We start from the raw sequence: 19868 nt of genomic DNA on the forward strand, positions 1-19868 counted from the left end.
GTGCAAGGTGCATATTATAAAAAGGGTCAAATGTCAGTGCACAAAGGAAAAAAGAAAAGGACAAAACCCCAGCCACTGACTAAGCCAAATGCTTTGAGTTTAATGTACTTTCAGCAGCGAACATTCACATCCCAACTGTGGTTTACTTTATGTTGATTTTCATTTCAGTGACCTGAGGGGGAGGGAACACGTTGAGCCACTTTCAGCTTTCCCTGGAATCTCTACCTCCTGCTGAAAGCAGGGTTGCAGGTTGGGCCCCCTGTTGCTGCAGTGCTCACGTGGTATACACAAAGCTTAGAATGTTGCAATAAAAATAGTGCATGGGATTAGGGTAAACTGAAAATTCTGAAGCTATTTTTATTGTAATAAATTTGACTACGTGAGTAGACTTTATATGAACAGGCAGGAATTCACTCTGGGCTCTCCAGGAGAGTTAGAGGAAAAACGTTTGATCAGAAAAGCTGAAAAGACAACTGTAGGTTATAAACTTTCTAAGATACTATTGGTTACACTGCAGAGTGGACCATATTACTGTAATATTTATGTAGACAGACAGATAGAGAAAGTGTCCTGTATTATAAAAACAAAGAAACATCTGCATACATATCCTTGCACCACAGAATTCAGCAAAGCCTTTGACAGACATTTTCAATGATTGAATTAAATCACCATGTTCGTATATAAGATTTTTCTTCAGAAGGACAAGAAGTGAAATAAGTGAATGTGTTATCTTTCCTGTGTAATGATTAACAGATGAGTCTAGTTGTGGTTTTGTTTTTCAGTTGTAGAACATTGCTTCTCCTGCCCTTCTTATGGCAAAAGCTTGTGAGCTTCTAGTCCATCCTGAATGACACTCTTCTCCCTTTCCAAGCAGAATGTTTTCTAAAGCAGACAGTTCATGAGGAGGACACATGTGTATCAGCATCTTTGCAGAGAACAGTGTTTAATCACATTTTTGGTAAAGAAACACTGCAAAAACTTTCCCATCAAGTACAGCTCATCCAGAATAGGAAAGACTACACTGAAACTTACATATCATGTATTTTCATGTCTGATCATGGTAATGATAGGCTTTATTGAATAGTTTGAAGTACGGGAATTTGGGGAGAGGGGAATGGTTGTGCTGTCTCCTGATTTAGACAGCCAGTAATAGTGATTACATGAACCATGTCTCATCTTCTCAGCTTTCCTCAACATACGGCTTCAATGTATTGCAGGGTAATAGCTTCAGCCATAACAAGTCCTATCAAAATAGGGGAGAGTTATGAATCAACTGGAGTGGGTGAAAGATGGAGCTGAGGCAAACAGGGTAACACAGGGGTTACACAGCTTGTTGGACAAAGTTCTGAATGACTTGCAGAAAAGTGCATTATAAAATAAGGGAGGAGACTGGGTTTTGCTTACCCAAATTTCCTTCAGAAGTGGTTTCATTTGAGGTGGCTGGTTTGGCACTGCAGTAGCACAAAACCACTCAAGAAACACACATTGCATTAACAGAATTCACATTGCAAAAGCCAGGTCATGTTAGTAGGATGCTCTAGGTGGTGGTGGTGGTGCTGTGATACATCGATAACTTTTTCATCAGCATGGGTTTGTTCTTTCCATGGTAAAACCATATATTCATGAACACATTTTGACTTGTGATCACCAAAAAGCCATGGCAGGACGCAAAGCTACACTCAGGAAAATTTTCTTACTTTATTATTTGAAATATCATTACTCACATCTCACTGAATATAAATTTTGCGGTTTTCAAGAACAAATTCAGGTCATTGAGGGATCTTCTTCCTGGGAATGTTCACTGCTAGATATGGATAGTGCTTACAGATAATGCAGATGGATCACAGACAAGATTAAGTACAACATAGAAAGATGCAGAGAGGGTTGATAACAGAACAGGCAGGACGTTTGCACAACACAAGACTGCTTTATTTTGTATGGGAATTGTAATTTTAGCTCAATTTTTAAAGTTGTACATAAAGTTGCTGTGAGGTAAGATTAACCTTCCCAGGCCAAGGGAACTGGTATAATATCGTTAAGGGAGTTAGGGCCATGATTGTTATTTTTCTAATGATAATGGTGAAAATTAGAAGTTTAACCTTTAAATCCTAGTTTGAAGCTGTAGCCAGCTGTTGACTGTACAAATTCCTTGTTGAATTATCTGATCAGAATTCAAGTTTTAACCTGGGAAATTCCAGGATGTTAATTTACAGAATAATTTCAGGTGTTTTTCTCCTAAAATGGAGCAAGAAGAAAAAGAGCTGATTTCTAGTAATTTTGTTGCAATTTTTTAAGCCAAATACATTGCTTTTGATTGGTGCCTGGAGAGCATAACCTGTCCCTGCAAGACTTTTAAAGCAGGATTTTCTGTAGTGCTCATCCCTATCTTAAATATATCCCTCTTGCAGCCATTAGCATCTCATAACTGATGTCAGAGGAGTCGTGCTAGATGTGAGTACTGTTAGAAATATCACACTTTATTTTCTGTTTCTTTCTTTGAACCTGACACAAGCAAAAGTCAAAGTAAACAGATTTTGGTGAGTTTTAAATGGAACCATCCATTTTTAACATGTTTAGCCACTTAGGATAGCTTTAAGCAACAGAAAACCATGCGCAGATCCTCTGCAGTAAATCCACCCTGAACACTGCTTTTCAGGCCCTGAACTTGCCCCATACAAAGTAAGCATAACTGACCGACCAAAATAGAACTGAAGTTTAAACATGAAATACGAACTCTTGCAATGAAATTAATGGTCAGAACTCTGATGATAGGCTATAGATTAGAATGCAAATTGTCACCATAGCAGAAGTAGGCTTTTCATAAAATCATAGAATCTTTAGGTTGGAAAAGACCTCTAAGATCGTTGAGTCCAACTATTAGCTGAATGCTGCCAAGTCCACCACTAAACCATGTCCCTAAGTGCCACATCTACATGTCCTTTAAATAACCCTGGAGATGCTGACTCAACCACACCCCTGAGCAGCCTGTTCCAATGCTTAACAGCCTTTCAATGAAGAAATCTCTCCTTCCTTGGTGCAACTTGAGGCTGCTTCCTTTTGTCCTAATTTCAGCAGCCAGCCTCAGGATTTAGTAGGCTGGTTTTATCCTACCTCTCAGGCACTGTTGCTCTCTGTATTTAAATATAGAACTTCCAGTGGGCAGAGAGCTTCTGCTTGTACGTGTTCTTGTCTGAACATACGTGGGAAATATGTGGTGCAGCAAATGCTGCTCCATGCACACCTCATTGTTGTTCTGTGCAGCACCTGAGCCAAAAAGCTCCTGACCCTGGCTGGAGAGGGACAAGTTCAATGACCCAACTAAGGCGTGCAGATGATGATGAGAATAAGCAGTTTTTTAGCGGTGCTGGCAGCAGGATAAATTGCACAGCATACAGACATGTCATTGTCAATGACCTCTGAGGCTACTTTCTTCCAAGCTGCTCATTACAAGCTACTCATCAAGTCTCTGGCCAGCCATTGTTCCTACCCTTTCAGGTCTGCTGATGCAGTTCACCACATTTTCCACAGTTTTGCCGAGATTGTCCACATTAAGAAAATCCACCTTTTCAAAATGTTTCACCTAACCTGGGGCAACTTCTTCCCTCAGTTCAGCTGCAGGAAAAGAAATGTGTCTGACACACTGCAGACATTGTCATGGCCCGTTGGCCTCAGGTGTTGCTTCTTGTAAAAGAGTGAAGGCACCATCCATCATCCATCCCATGTAACCTTCCCTTTCTGGCCTGAAAGACCTTCAGGAAGGGGCCTTGGCCAAAAAGCTGTGCTGAAATGCTGCACTCTCTTGCACTGACCCACCACAAGTTTCAGATCTGGACACCTGCATTTCATTAATGGCAGAATGTAGGAAACCAAGTGTGATCCAGTTCCTGTTGATCCCCACACTGTCCCTGGATCCTGCAGTTGGGCATGCAATGGTTCAGCTTCAGGAACAGTCTCAAAGACAACTGCTTTGTTCAGCTCATTTATGAAAATAATAGGAGGAAAAGACTGACAGCTCAAGAAAGAGCAAAGTGATGTGTAATGATACTGTAATTATCTTTAAACAGGGAGGTAACTTGCACATGACACTTGAAGCAATGCACAAGTCACTACCTTACTTTGAATTTATGAGGCCATTGAATTTTTCTGTTCAGCCAATAGATTTCTAAACAAGCAAACTGTGTTTTCAGCTGGAGCATTTCTGGGGTGTCTGATGTTTGTGATAAAATTACACAGTAGTTCTTAGCTGTTGTTTTCATATGCATTTTATGAATATAAAGTTGTCATGAGAATAGTCAGGATTTGCCATGCTTTTAGAGCTGCTGCCTATTATTATCATCATCAGGATCAACATTTTTCCTTATTATCTCAAGGAAAATACTAGGAAGGTCACATTTAAACTAGTCGCTGTTATTTCCCTCTGCGAACAGGGTGTATTTGAAATTTTAGCAACTGTCCTTCCCTTTGTGGTTTAAAATGCAAAACAGTGGCAGTTTCTTGAAGGAAGCAGTAGCTGTGCAGTGTCCATGACAACACACCCTGTCATCTCAGTGGGAGTTTGTACAGTACAGGGTCTGCAGGTGGGGCACAGGTGTCCCTATCCCTCCCCTGGACAGTTTTCACAGAGGCAGCACATCTCCCTGGTCTCTCCTGTGCCTGTGGTGGTGCTGGCACCTGTCTCCGGGCTTTGTGACTGCTGGCAGTTGTGTCACCCACAGAAGCACACATGATTCCACTAAATCTAGGTAACCCAAAACTGGAGGGATGAATTAAGTCCAAACATAAACAACCTCATTTTATAGGAGCATGTGAGTGAAGTGGACACAGAGTTACTGCTACAAGGACACTGGCTGTGTCCCTGTGTTTGTAAAAGCCTATTTGACCACACTAGGATCAACAGAGGAGAATGTGTCTACCTAACCCCACAGGGCACTGCCTAGTGCTGGACTAACCCAGGGATAAGTTGGTATGTGGACTTTGGGCATTGCTTTCTCACTGGGGCCCCAAGCTGCCTTTGCCCTGGGACAAGGGGCATCACCATTTGGCTCAGTTGTTGATCAAGGTGTGGTATTTCTACTTAATAAAATACCTGCCTCAATTAATCAGCCTGCTCATAGTATGCTTTAGGTCAGTCACTGCCAACACAGTAAGTTTGCCATTTAATATTCTGGGATGTGGGGAAAAAAAGTACTTTTAAAAAGAAGGCAATTAATGTTTAGGGCAAGAACTATTTACACTTTTCCTACTGGCAGCAGAGGAGTTTCATGAGCAAGGTGAAGTGAAATTTGAATGGTTCCAGTGCAACATACGTCTGAGAGTTCACCTGTGCAAGGAAAAGTCCTTGGAACAGAGATGCTGAACTGAGGGGCTCATAAGCCTCGCTCCTGGTAGGTAGCATCCATCTAACATGATGTTGAACAATCAAGCAGGATTTACCTTTTCCTAAAAAGAAGCCAAGGACTTGTTTCAGTCCTGATAATGAGTCATTTAAAACTTAGCTGTCTCCAAAACACAACCTTTCTTGTCAAAAACATTTTTGTCTGTCTCTCTTTTTTGAATCTGTGCTTTCAAGATCAGGTGTACCTTCCTCCTCAGAGTCTAGAAACCAAGCACTTCTATTTCACAAGACACTGCATTTTAATGGAGATTAAATTTTTTGCCTTTTCTAGCATGAACCTCACATACCAGATGCTGGAGATCAGCTTGGCTTTATTAAGGCCCCTAGACCCGTAGTACCAGCCCATGCCTTGATACCTGCAACACATGGTATCAAGTTTTCATGTCCAGTTTACTGTTGACTTAAAAAATGCACAAGCAGGTTTGAACACTTTGGAAACTGGTATTTTCAGAAACTGTTTTCTTCAGAGGGATTGCATTTCAGTCAGAAAAGGATTAGATTGTGTTGGTAGCTCACTTTGAAAGGCAGTAACAGCAGGATAGAAGAGCTCTCAGACCAGACAGCCTGTTCATTTTCCCATCAAGCTACAGATGATCACTGATGATAAATGTCCTGGTAACTGATACCTGTTCTTAGTCAAGGTGTTGATTGTATAACGTGGCAATGAACAAGTTTTTAGTGACAATGAACAAGTATTTAGTTACAACAATTAAGTCTATATGGGCTCTGTAACTTTCTTAGGTAGGATCTACTTATGAAACCCAGCTCTGTGTAGCTTCACAGGAAGAAAAAAAAACCCAAACCACATTTGATCATGAATCTTGATTCCAAATAAATTACATAGGGATAAATACATTTTAGCTTCACAAGGAATTTTTAATTATGCACTATCACAAATGGTCTACAGCAGTGTCTGCAGCAAAGATGATCAGCAGCAGCTTCACGTACAACTTGCAGTATGAGAAATCGTCCTGCTGGTGAAATGCAAAGTGCTGGAGAGCATGCAATCTCCTGCATGGCAATTGAATTACCAACTGGTTTCCAGGGGTCAGGGGAGTTTCTGTTTCATCTCCCCTCACTCCACAAACCCAGTGATCATCTGTAGCTTTCCAGCCCCAGACATAGAGCCCTGCAGATAACAGAGATATAGAGACTTATTTTGTAAGTTGACTTAAAACAGGTGGTTTGAATGGAATTGCTAATTTTTAAACTTTGCCAAACTTGGGGTGATAAGTACTTGACTTGCCAACAGATGGTGCATGTAAAGAATTATTATTTCCCACCAAAGTGTTTGTATAACTAGCTTTGCTTTTATTCCATGAAAGGTGAAGTTACACTTCCAGGAGCAAATTGTCAAGTGAAAAATGAAGTTGTTTTACTCTGTCTTAATTTTCTTAATTATTTCAAATAATTCCCAGGAATAAAATTAAAATCTCTGACTGTTAAAGGGTAATATTTGAATCTGAGAGAAACATGTATCACTAGCAGTTCAAGAAGCTATCCATGACCGACCTGGCTTCAGAGGAATTGTGTTTACTAAAGTATTATCTGAGCATCAGCATCACAATTACTTCCCTCCACTTTCTTTATCTTCATCTTCTCCTCTGCTCTCCATATTTTTAAATAAAAATGGCTCAGAAGCATCAGCATGCAACACTTACGGCCCAAAAACACATGCAGGATCAGGTCTTACTGCAGACCAAAGCTCAGAGGTCCGGTTTCCCCATCCCAAATGCATTTAGGAGATGAACCAGGCTCAGTAGTTTGCCCTGGCTCATGGATAGACATCACTGGGTATAGACCAGCGCAATTCCAGGAAGCTCAGGAGCTTTACTGAAAAAAAGTCTGAGTTGCTGAGGTTGCTAGGATTTAAATGGATTTTGTGAACCATACTAATCAGATCTTAGTGCCTAAAATTTGTACCAATTTTTTTGTGGACTTGGGCTTCCTGTACTGATGAAAGATCTTCCTGGTGGTAATCAATGCAGTGGCCCTATCATTCAGATGAAGAGTATATGTTTAAGTCTTTATGGGACAGAGAAAAACCTGTGTCTCACTGAATAAGACAACTATGTAGAATAAATAAATCTCTCTGAAGCTTCATCCTTTTTAAAAAAAAAAATATATAACCCTGTCACACCCACATATTGGGAGAATTTCATATGGTGGTTTGAAGTGTCCTACAAGGGTCAGTGTATTTTGACAGTTCCATCAACAGACTAGTGATGAATGCAAATCACGGCAAATAAATCAGTGAAGGAAAGACTGATGGAATTGTAAAACACAATGGGGAGGAGCCAATTGTGTAACATTCAGTAGGTGGGATCTACTCAAAAGGCAGTTGGGATAGGGCTGAATGCAAGGTTATGGCATTCAGGAGTAATAAACATAAGTCATGCCTGTTACATGGGACATAACCAGAGCAAGTGGTGCTTCTATAAAGGATTTGAGGTTAAAATTGAAAAAAAAACCCCACAACTCCATGTGACTTGCTAGTGGGAAGGTGTGAAGAAGCAGGCTTTGGCAAGACAGAGACATGGGGAGAAGAAGGGGGGCTGATCTTCATCCCTGTTTACAGCTAAGATGAAAAAGGCTGAAGCTCTGTCCAAAGACCAACAAACAAGAGTTTTAGATGAAAAAATTACTTATTGTGAGCTCAGCCTGCAAGTTTTATTCAAAAGATAGTGTCCTGCTTAAATGACTTAAATCACCACAAGACATAAGCAGAGGTCTTGAAAGGCTCTTTAGTCTATCTAATCCTATCTGGAAGCAAAAGCCAGGCAAATTCTCATGAGAAATACTCCATCTCATGATGGAGTGGTTAGCAAACAAGCCATACAGCATCCAGGATACACTATGCCTGCAATATCACTCTTCAGGCTGGCGTGGCTTGTTCCTCTGTTCTTCTGCAGCCTTCCTCCTAGTTTGAAAAACAAACTTGCAGAAGAACTACAGGAAAATGAAAGAGAGAGGTGGAATTCTGATGTAGTTAATAGCTTTTAACGAGTGTCCTCCTTCTTCATTTGCCCAGGTTTTATCACGCTGTGAATGAGTTTGACACCATGACCGCTGAGGATTCCACTGCAAGGATGAGCAATGACTCCACTAATGTGGCCACCACAAAAGTCCCTGAAGGTGTTGCTGGTGCGCCCAACGAGGCAGCTCTGCTGGCCCTCATGGCCCGCACTGGATACAGTATGATCCAGGAGAACGGGCAGCGCAAGTATGGAGGCCCTCCTCCTGGCTGGGAGGGCCTGCACCCTCCTCGTGGCTGCGAAGTCTTTGTGGGCAAAATCCCCCGCGATGTCTACGAAGATGAACTTGTCCCCGTCTTCGAGTCTGTTGGCCGCATCTACGAAATGCGCTTGATGATGGACTTTGATGGGAAGAACCGTGGCTATGCCTTCGTGATGTACACACAGAAGCATGAGGCGAAGCGTGCTGTCAGGGAGCTGAACAACTATGAAATCCGCCCCGGCAGGCTGCTGGGTGTGTGCTGCAGTGTGGATAACTGCCGGCTCTTCATCGGAGGCATTCCCAAAATGAAGAAGAGAGAGGAGATCCTGGAAGAGATTGCCAAGGTGACAGAAGGTGTGCTAGATGTCATCGTGTATGCCAGTGCAGCAGACAAAATGAAGAACAGAGGTTTTGCCTTTGTGGAGTATGAGAGCCATCGAGCAGCAGCCATGGCCAGGAGAAAACTCATGCCAGGAAGGATCCAACTGTGGGGACATCAAATTGCTGTTGACTGGGCAGAACCAGAGATCGATGTGGATGAAGATGTCATGGAGACTGTTAAAATCCTATATGTGAGGAATTTAATGATTGAGACCACAGAGGACACCATTAAAAAGGTGTTTGGTCAATTTAACCCCGGCTGTGTAGAGAGAGTGAAAAAAATACGTGATTACGCCTTTGTGCACTTTACAACCAGGGAAGATGCCATTCATGCCATGAACAACCTTAATGGTGTTGAACTAGAAGGCTCATGCCTGGAGGTTACTTTGGCCAAGCCGGTAGACAAGGAGCAATACACTCGCTACCAGAAAGCAGCAAAAGGAGGGGCAGCAGCAACCTCCGAAGTAACTCAGCAACCTAACTATGTTTACTCTTGTGATCCATACACACTAGCGTACTATGGATATCCATACAATGCCTTGATTGGGCCCAACAGAGATTACTTTGTGAAAGGTTAGTAAGCACAATTAGGGGATGTGATGGGCAGGTTTGATCTTAGGCTGATGTGAGAGGTCTGCCTCAACCAAAGGACAGCTAGTGCCATGCAATTTTTTCTCAATACTCTTTTATAAGCCTTTTTGTCATATTTTTGTTTGGACTTACTTTAGTCTATGACTACACAAAGTGTATTTATCTATAAATAATTGCTAATGTACAAGATAGTACGAAAGAGGATAAAATATATGGTTAACAATAGGTAAAAACCAAGCATGGGATGGGGAACAGAGGGATCTGGGTTTATGAGTGTTGTACTAAGTCTGAGCAAGTCTAAGGATTCAAGCTTCTGATGTTTCCTTTCAAAGAGCTGGATTCTATGACAGAGTGCTCTGGAGGCATGGGTATGGTGACCTATCCGAAGGGAGGGAGGTAGGGAAAACCTTAGTTAGGAACTTTCTTGGTGTCATTTCGCTTCCGCATTAAAATGACAGTAATGCTGTTCTTCATAAAGTCATTCGACAACTACAAGTAGAAGGAAGCACGAGTGAAAAATAATTATTTTATTGTGTATACTTTAATTAATTATCGGTTACTGTCATTAAAAATTAACCAAAAATCAGATATTCATAAAAAACCCTTACAGCTATAATTGGTATTATAATTACAATTATCCTGTACTTACAGGAATTAGTTTTCTGAAATTTGATGTGCATTTCCATAGAAGAAGCAATTTAGCATATTCTTAAAGCACTCACATAAACCAAGACATATTTTTAACCCTAGTTGCTCAAGAATTTCAGCTTCTTCTCAATTTCCAGATTTGTAATTGGAATGAACTATGACAGAGTTGAGTAAGAGTCTAAATATTCAATAAGATCATCATAAAGTACATCAATACAGCAGTGTTCAAAGTACTGTCATAATATTTGTAGAGTCACTAAGTGAATAAAGGCAATATTTTTGGAAATGGGTTATACGCACCTAATAAAATAGCAGAGAAAACAATTAAACAAAATAAGTCAAAATATATGAAGTGGTGGGACGAAGTTGGTTAAAGGGCAGGCATGATGTTGTGCCATCTTGGCAAGGTCCCACCGCAGCCAGTTGACAAGTTGGGTCTCCTCTGGAGGACAGCTGAAAGCAGAAGTTGTTCTTAATGCACAGAAATCACCCTGAGGATCCCCTTGCTCTCTACTGACTGCATTGAACGTGTAACACTTGCCACAAGAGTTCCATCAATATAAATGAGCAGTTAATATATGCTCACAAACATCAAAAGCTAAACAAGCTTAAGTTTACTGGATGCTTCTTAGGCACTTCTGTTTTCCTAACTAGAGCCACTAAGACTCAGTCACACTGACTTCAGCAGCCACATTTCTAAGCACAAGCCTCCGGATTTCAGCCTGGGGTCACTCGTGCTCCCCATGGGGCTGTCACTCTCCATTATTCACCATCTTCTGTGTTGTTATCATAAGCAGGCAGCATACGAGGCAGAGGGCGAGGTGCGGCTGGCAACAGAGCTCCAGGTCCCAGGGGTTCCTACCTGGGGGGATACTCCGCCGGCCGTGGAATCTACAGCAGGTACCATGAAGGCAAAGGAAAACAGCAAGAGAAAGGATATGAACTGGTTCCCAACTTGGAGTTACCTGCAGTCAATCCAGTGGCCATTAAGCCTGGTGCAGGTTAGTATGTGTAAGGGGAGCAAAGCAGGGGTGGTGGGTAGACCCCCACTCCAAGCCCTGTCTCAAGCAAGTGAGGACCCCTCCAGGGCCAGTCCATGACTGCAGCTGTGGCAATGGGGATGGCCCCAGTGTTGGGGCTCAGAGCTCCCTTGTGCTGGGTGCCTCCTGGCCCTGGCCAGACTTTCTTCACACAAGAGGCACATAGCGGGATAGGGGACATGAATATCTGGGACCTCTTCAGGCCAGAGAAAAAAAGGGCTAAAGTAATGCCCACTCCTCCTGTCCCCTTTTGCATTTGCTTAGGAGGAAGCAGACTTTCCTCTCCTCTAGTCATGTACACCAGAACATGGTGACTAAGAACAATCTTCTTCTAACATCTTCAATGCTAATTTCACCCTGGGAGATTCCTATCCTAGATTTCCAGCCAGGCTGGAGTCCTCCCCTGTTTAGTCTGTATTTCTCCAGGGATATGAGGCTGAGAAAAGGATCTGGGGCTTTCCCATTGCAGGAAGGTCCCTGGCTGAGGCAAGCTCCTCCATCTCCATGAGGAATGGGAAAAGAGCAAGGCAGCGAGGGGTCCATCTTTGCAGCAGTGCAGTGCCTATAGGAGTTCTCTCATCTCTGCTGGGCTCTGAGGAGCCAGTCCAAGGGCTGGGGCAGGGATTGGCCCCTTCTGCTGCTTTGTCAGCTGACTACCCAGCCCTTGCCATTCTCATGTGCACAAGATGAAAGCTGAAGCTCTGCAATTCCTCAAGATCCTGCTTGGAAAGATTTTTATTTGAAAAAGTAGCCTGAGGAAGAAGGTCCTTGAAGGTGATGGGGACCAGCCCTCTTGCAGGAGTCCTTCTCTCCATTTCTCTTTCCAAGTAAACTGTAATGGCAGGATGTAAGCATTGCCTAATAATAGAGCTACTGTGGTTTCCCAAAACATGTGTCATTTATGTCAGTGAAAATTACAGCTTGCATCTAATGAAGTCTGTGAAGAGTTCTTCATAATAGCTGGATGAGACAATGTCAGAAGAAGTCTAGAGACAGAGGAAGGCTGTTAAGACTAGAGTCACCACCAGAAAATATTACTGCTATGTGTGTTTGCAAAGTTACTTTAGGAATTCCAGGTATTACTAAAGGATGCTTGAAAAGTGAGCTCGGAAACGCATTCTTATTAGTGGTGCCTATATTTTATTCAACTGCCAAACAAAAGCCTGGAGCTCAAGTCATAATGTTTCTACACTTGAGGCATGTTGAGATTCAGGTTTTTTTTATCAGACCTTCCCCTATCATACGGTTCCAGCACAGCCTCTGAGCACAGAAGTACCTGGTCTGTTGTCTGCAGTCAGATCAGCTGATCTAATAAGAGGTACCACATGCAAGACTTACCTCTGTTATAAAGAGACTTTGAAAGCACATTACCAGAACAGAGGAGTAGAAATATACTGACTACAAAGTTTCCTGCCTACTGGTTAGATCAACCTGAAGGTTCATTTCTTTGCAAATAGTTGGAATACTCCTGTGAGGTCACCCCAATACCCCAAACACCTGCTACTATTTTTCTGCCAGAAGTTATTGCAGAATGGAGCATGTGAGCCCTTTGCCTTGGTGAGAAACTATCCCGGATATTTAAACCACAGATAAAACTGGTTTGACCTGACCAGGTAGACTTGGTGTAAAAGGAGAACTGGAAAACCTCATGAGTTGGGGGTCTCTGCTTAAGGAAACAGTGGTAGGCCTGAAAGATATCTGATCAGCTTCCTTGCTGCAGTCTCCAGGATCAGAGCAAGAGTACTGCTTTCTGTCCTTCCACCATGCATAGCTGCACACTTTAACATTGCAGAGTTTCATTGCACAGAAAGAAGCCTGTGTACATATTAGGCTTAATTCCTGGCATAGTGGATGCACCTCCCGTAAGTGCCAACATCACCTCTTAGCCAATCATCCATTATTTATTGATTACTTTGTTTTCCTTGTGAATAACCTTACTGCTAAAAAGCTTGCAAGCTGAATGCTGAAGTGCGCAATATGATGCAATGATGGAAATCATAGCATCACAGGATGGTTTCTATTGGAAGGGACCTTAAGGGTCATCGAATCCAATGCCCCTGTTATGGGCAGAGATGTCTTAAACAAGATCAGGTTGCTCAAAGGCCCATCCAACCTGAACTTGAACACTTCCAATAATGAGGCACACAAAACTTCTCTGGACAGCCAGTCCAGTGTCTCACCATCTTTGTTATAGAGTATTCCTTTCTTATGCCCAACCCTCCTTCAGTTTGAAACTGTTACCCCTTGTCCTATCCCTACAGGTCTTACCATAAAGTCTTTCTTATAGGCCCCCTTTAAGTACTGAAAAGCTGCAGTAGAGGTCTTTATCCCAGAGGCACCTTTTCTCCAGGCTGGACAACCCCAGCTCTCTCAGTCTGACTTAACAGCAGAGGTGCTCCATCTCATTTAACATCCTCTGAACCTGCTTCAACAGATTCACATCCTTCTAATATTGGGGGTCCCAGAACTGGACACAGCATTCCAGGTGGAGTCTCACCTGAGCAGAATAGAGGGGCAGAATCACCTCCCTCAACCTGCTGGCCCCACTGCTTTTGATACACCCAGAATACAGCTGTTTTTTCTGAGGTACAAGTGCACATTGCCAGGCCATGTGCAATGGTTGTGATTGTTGGGAATGTTCAGCAGAGAATGTTTCTTCCCTAAGCAAGCCATGAAACTCCACTTTGGACCATGTACAAACTCACCATCCTGAACACTGTTATTCTGACCAGTGTTCTCCCTTTGTCTGAAAGACCATGGCTCTAATTATATCATGTTGCCCAATTTTGGTCTGAGGAAGAATTCCCTAAAAACAAGTTCGGGGTTTTTTTAATGTCATTAAGTAGATTGATGCTGTAGCAGGCAGATGGGATAAAACATATTTAGCCAAGCTAGCCTTGGGAAATGCTGGTAAAAGCTGATATTTCACAGGGCTGGCCAAAGGATGGCATGTAAAGCAGATTGGTTGCTGCCTGCAACTTCTGCAGTACAAACCACAACTTTGTGTCCTGGAGCAGCTTTTCCTATGGCAGCTACGTATTCCTTGATGTCAACAGCTGGGGCAGGGACCTCACCGGAACATTACACACTCTTACCCCTTGTGTTCAGGCCACACTCTCGGCCAGTGGGAAGGACAGTGATCAGAAGGGGTTGTGTAAATCTGGGTCGCAGCTCCCAGTCCGCAGGAGGACTCTGGCCCTAAGGCACTCATGGCAGGAGCATGGGGGGACATGCTGGACCAAACAGCACTGAGCCTGTCACCGTGCATCAGCTGTGGTGCTCCCACACATGGGGAGGGCAGAGGTGCCCCAGGTCCCCTGCCTGCACACAAGGCTGCCTCCCCTGAAAAGAGCAGCACAGGATCACTGCTGGAGAGTTGGCGCAGCTGGGAGGGAGAACTCCTTGACAAGAGGTCCTGGAAACTCTCTCCCAATGTATCTGATATGTCTGGTCTCTCCTAGTGGCCATCCCCGCCATTGGTGCCCAGTACTCCATGTTTCAGGCCGCACCGCCAGCCAAGATGATGGAAGATGGCAAAATCCACACTGTTGAGCACATCATCAACCCTATAGCTGTCCAGCAGGACCCAGCTAGTGCAGCAGCTGCCGCAGCAGCTGCAGCCGCAGCTGTAATACCAGCTGTCTCAACACCTCCTCCCTTCCAGGTGAGTTTAGCACAGAAGTCCTACTTCCCATGCTTTCAGCTTCCCATACATCCTGCTATGCTTGCCCAGTGTTGGAAGAAAGCCTCTTGCCCTGCTTCCATTCAGGTCATGCTCTTGAGGATGTCACAGTGCCCAAGAGCGCTGCAGCTCATCTGACCTGCCTTAGACATCTGCACATTGGGCCATTGCTTTGCCCTGTATGGGGGACCCAAACTGTGAGGGAGAGAGCTGCCTCCCATGATAGCGTAACTCTCAATCAACAAGGCATGTACTGCCTACCCTCCCCTTTACCTCCTTCCCTTCTAAGGGCTCTGCCATTCAGGCCATGGAAGTGGGATGTTACAACAAAGTGCTTTTTTTGAGGTCTGAACCCTTTCCTTCCAGGGTCGTCCCATCACACCGGTGTACACCATGGCTCCCAATGTGCAGCGGATCCCTGCCGCCGGGATTTACGGGACAAGTTATGTGCCATTTGCAGCTCCTGCTGCGGCCACAGCAACAATAGCCACGCTACAGAAGAATGCTGCTGCCGCCGCCGCCGCCTATGGAGGATACGCCGGCTACCTCCCCCCGGCATTCCCAGCCGCCACCATCCAGGTGCCCATCCACGACGTCTACCAGACGTACTGAAACTGTCGGCAGAGGAGGGTGCTGGAGAGACACACACTGAAGGAACACTTTACTATTTATGAAGAAAGAACTGTCTGCAAAAGAGTAAACATTTGGGCTTGGTAAAACAATGCAGGAAGTGAAGAATGTCATAGAAAAACATGTTTGAAATATTTTCTATGCTTGAAGTTTTCACTAACTTTTTTAGGCTATTTTTAAAAATTTAACATGCCTGTATTCATACATTTCCAAAGGACCTTGGTGCATCCAACCCACCACTGACATGCATTTATAAGCATTGTCGTGGGATTGCATAGGGTCTTTTTTTTTTTTAGCAGTTATATTTTCAATATATTTGTGGTATGAAGGTTATTTTTTAGTAATTTCTGCACTCCAGAGATGTCTATTTTGTAGTGCCTTTAATAATATATCAGCTATATATTAAAAAGCACACCTGAGCAGCTAGGGAAAGTTTTAACAATATATTTTGAAGAGTATATTCAATATTTAAAGAATACATACCTTAGGTTTTTGTTTTGTTTTGTTTTTTAAGAAGAAAACAACACGTATCTTATTTAAAAATTATACTGGAAAGTGCAATTTGAAAAATGTGCAAGACCTCTGCATTTTTGTGCTGGCATTAATACAATCTTCTCATTCGAAATCACAAGTAACTAATATTGCCTGCTTGTAAGAAAGAGGAAAGAAAAAAAAAGCCTCTTCACACATACCTCTTCACAGTGTGATTTGTAGGCTTGTTTTTAGCTAAAGAAAGGCTCCGAGTTTTCCTTAGCAACTGGATTTTCTATTTATTGAAGCTACTTGTAGTTGGAGCATGTACAGAAACAAGTAGCTGATGTTTTGCGCGAGGTGTCTTGACTTAGATCTTCATCCAGTATAAAGCCAAGGCTTTTTTACAATGCTCTTCATTTTATTTTTTGAAGTATTTGTTGTAGTGACTGAGAACATATGCTGCTGTGGCAAGAGTAGCCACACACTCGCTGAGAGGATGTGCAGCATTACTTACCCATTGCTCCATCATGTTCCATGAGAAATTTCAAAGGTACTAGGGGTGGTAGTGATACTGGAATTAGTGAAACAGGGCTAGCCTCCCTCCCAGCCTCCCTTCCACTCTTAATTCCCTTTCTCCACAACTGGAGTTGTACATGCACATCAGGGGTGGGAGTGATTAGACCCAATGATTTTAAGACATAGAGCTTGTAAATATCTTTTAATATACATTTTTAAAGTCATTTTATGTTGCAAATTTGCATGGTATGTGGTTTGCCACAAAACAAAAACCTTTTATTGCAATGTTATAAAAAAGTTTGTTTTATTAAGAAGTAAATATATTATTGCAGTGTTTTGTGGCCTGTTTAAAGGCTTTTGTTTAGTAGTGCAGTGAATGTAAAATAGAGTAAAATGGTAAAAAAATCTTGCCCTTTGTATGAAGTGCATCAGCTCTGCAAACTGGTGACAAAAGGTAAGAAGCAGGGAGTCAGTAAACAATGTTCCTTTACTTTTTGTGGTATAAGTACATACCAAAGGGGTTTCACATTGGCCATATTTTGACAACTTAACCACTTCCAGACCGCGTCAAGCTCAGTTAAGTGACCTTTTTAATACACTTATTTTTCTTGCCTCAAAACTGAGCGGTTGTATTTCAGGTGCTCTTTCTCAGACAAGCTGAGCTCCCCTTGACTCTGTTGACCCATTAGCAAAAGCACTGTGAGGTTACCCATTAGGTTGGACTCTGCCCCTCCACACCCTTCCCAGGAAAATTTTATTGTCTGTACCTGCACATCTGAAAGCACACCCAGACCTCAGCCCCAAGGTCCTGCCCCCATGTAGGGAGAGACAGGAGGAGATCTGGGCAAAGCCTGAGGGGCAAACCCCCAGCCAGAGTCCAGCACTGCCTCGTCCAGTCCTCCAGTCTAAGGCCTTACAAAGCTCAACACTGAATGCCACCATGGGTCCCTGGGCCATGCACAAATGCCTCTGGGGCCAGGAAAAGGCACTCTGGCGGTCAGGGCCTCTGCTGGCCCACTTCCAGCCCCACGGTCATGGCTGACCCTCAGGTGATGGCTCCCTTCCCACTAATCCTCTCCCTGCCAACAGGACAAAGGACCTGCCACTCACAGAGAAGGGCAGGAAGAGAAAGGAGCCAATGAGGGAAAACCATGAGGTGCCCCCAGCCCCCCAGGGTAGTAGCCCCCCAGGGATGGAGGCAGGACCCAGGCATGCAGGCAGCCAGGCCATGCATGCCTCCTGCCCATCCCTGTCCTGCTTCTAAACCATTTCACGTACACTACTACTGAGGTAAGTCTAATAACTTGAAATGTGAACATCTTTAGGTTAAGAACAAACTATTCTAAGAAAAAAAAGTATATATTAAAAAAACAGAACTAGTGTGCCTTATTCTCAAAAGAGCTGATATTTTAGATATTTTATTGTATCTCTCTTCTCTGTATTGTCAGAAGTCTCTGAGTTTATTTAGTTCTTGCTCCATTTACGGTACATTTCTAGGATGTAGTGAATAAAGCATTCTTTAAAAACAGAGACTGTTACTTCATTGCAACATCCCACTCTGCCAAGGCTCTGCTCCCCTCCAAGCTGGGAAGAGGGTGTTTGGGGCAGGAGGGGAGCAGGGCACTGCAGCCAGCATCCCTGCAGGCTCCTGCAGGGAGTGAAGATGAACTGTTCCACTGACTCCTCTGTCCCACCACCCACAGAGAACAGTGACCTTCCCAGTACACTTATTGGGCATTCTTCCAGCATCCTCTGAACAACCTAAATCTCTCTTTGTATGCAGTTTAGAATCAGTGCTTAGATGTGGATGGAGCTGGAGCTAACATCCCTCTGTGCTTTCCATTCATCCTGTGCACAAATTCCTGTATCTCTGTGGTATGTCCTCACTGCCAGGCAGAAGCAGTGGGAACTGGTTCATCCTCTTCATTTCAGCATGCTCCATTCTTCAATCACACAGAAAGCTAAGCTGCACCTCATTTGAAGTGCTCTAGACTCCCTGGCTGTTTCCTTGGTGTAAATACACCTGGAGAAATTTTTCTGCTGCTGCATGTGGAAAAGAGCAGTCTGAGGAGTAGTTCTGGCTTAACCAGAAGGGTCCCAGTTGCTGGAAGATATCAAATCTGACAATTATGGAAACTGTCAGGAGCGACCCACTTAGCTGGTGAGGAAAAGGCTGTGGAAGCTAACTTTATTTTAGTAAAGCCTTGGACACTGTCTCTCATAATACTCTCCTGGAGAAACTGGCTTCCCATGGCATGAAGGAGCTTACCATTCACTGGGTAAAGAACTGTCTGAATAGCCAAGCCCAGACTTACATCCATGGATGGAGTTACATCCAGCTGACAACCAGTCAAGAGCAGTGCTCTCTGGGGCTCAGTATTGGGGCAGTCCTGTTAAACGTTTTAGTTGATTACCTGAACAAGGGGATTGAGTGCCCCTCAGCCAGGTGACAGATGACACCAAGCTGGGTGGGAGTGTTGATCTGCTGGTGGGCAGGAAGGCTCTGCAGAGGGATCTGGACAGGCTGGATCAATGGGCCAAGGCCCACAGTATGAGGTTCATCAAGGCCAAGTACCAGGTTCTGCACTTGGGTCACAACAAGCCCATGCAGTGCTGGAGGCTTGCAGCAGAGAGGTTGCAAAGCTGCCCAGTGGAAAAGGACCTGGGGGTGCTGGCTGAGAGCTGCTGATCATGAGCCAGCTGTGCCCGGGTGGCCAAGAAGGCCAATGGTGTCCTGGTCTGTGTCAGCAATGGTGTGGCCAGCAGGAGCAGGGCAGGGATTGTCCCCCTGTACCCAGCAGCAGGGAGGCCACACCTCAAATCCTATGTCCAGTTCTGGGCCCCTCACCACAGGAAGGACATTGAGGGGCTGGAGCGTGTCCAGAGAAGGGCAACAGAACTGGGGAAGGGTCTGGAGCACAAGGCTTGTGAGGAGCAGCTGAAGGAGCTGGGGGGGTTTAGCCTGGAGTAAAGGAGGCTCACAGGAGGTCTGATCGCTCTCTACAACTCCCTGAAAGGAGATTGTAACCAGGTGGGGGTTGGTCTCTTCTCCCAAGTAACAAGTAACAGAACAAGAGGAAATGGCCTGAAGATGTGCCAGGTGAGATTTAGATTGGATATTAAGAAAAAATTCCTCACTGAAAGGGTGGTCAAGCATTGGAAAGGCTGGCCAAGGAAGTGGTGGAATCACCGTTCCCTGGTAGCACTAAAGAGCATATGGGTGTGGCACCTGAGGACATGGTTTACTAGTGAACATGGCAGTGTTAGGTTAGCA

At 43.9% G+C, this 19868-nt stretch overlaps 1 protein-coding gene across 8 annotated transcripts in view; it reads left to right on the forward strand.

The window, feature by feature from the left end:
* RBM47 (RNA binding motif protein 47) overlaps window positions 1–18122 on the forward strand; it is a 76955-nt gene extending 58833 nt beyond the window's left edge. For 7 of the 8 annotated variants that reach the window (XM_058838247.1, XM_058838249.1, XM_058838245.1 and 4 more), the window contains 4 exons: window positions 8427–9586; window positions 11047–11253; window positions 14754–14956; window positions 15341–18122. In XM_058838247.1, the coding sequence (XP_058694230.1) occupies window positions 8458–9586; window positions 11047–11253; window positions 14754–14956; window positions 15341–15586 (1785 nt within the window). In that variant the 5' untranslated portion in view covers window positions 8427–8457 and the 3' untranslated portion in view covers window positions 15587–18122. The remainder of the gene's footprint in view (window positions 1–8426; window positions 9587–11046; window positions 11254–14753; window positions 14957–15340) is intronic. The other variant, XM_058838243.1, reaches the window with a different exon arrangement.
* The last annotated feature ends 1746 nt before the right edge of the window (window positions 18123–19868 follow it).

The sequence above is a fragment of the Poecile atricapillus genome, chromosome 4, assembly GCF_030490865.1.
Source record: "Poecile atricapillus isolate bPoeAtr1 chromosome 4, bPoeAtr1.hap1, whole genome shotgun sequence".
Taxonomy (NCBI): domain Eukaryota; kingdom Metazoa; phylum Chordata; class Aves; order Passeriformes; family Paridae; genus Poecile; species Poecile atricapillus.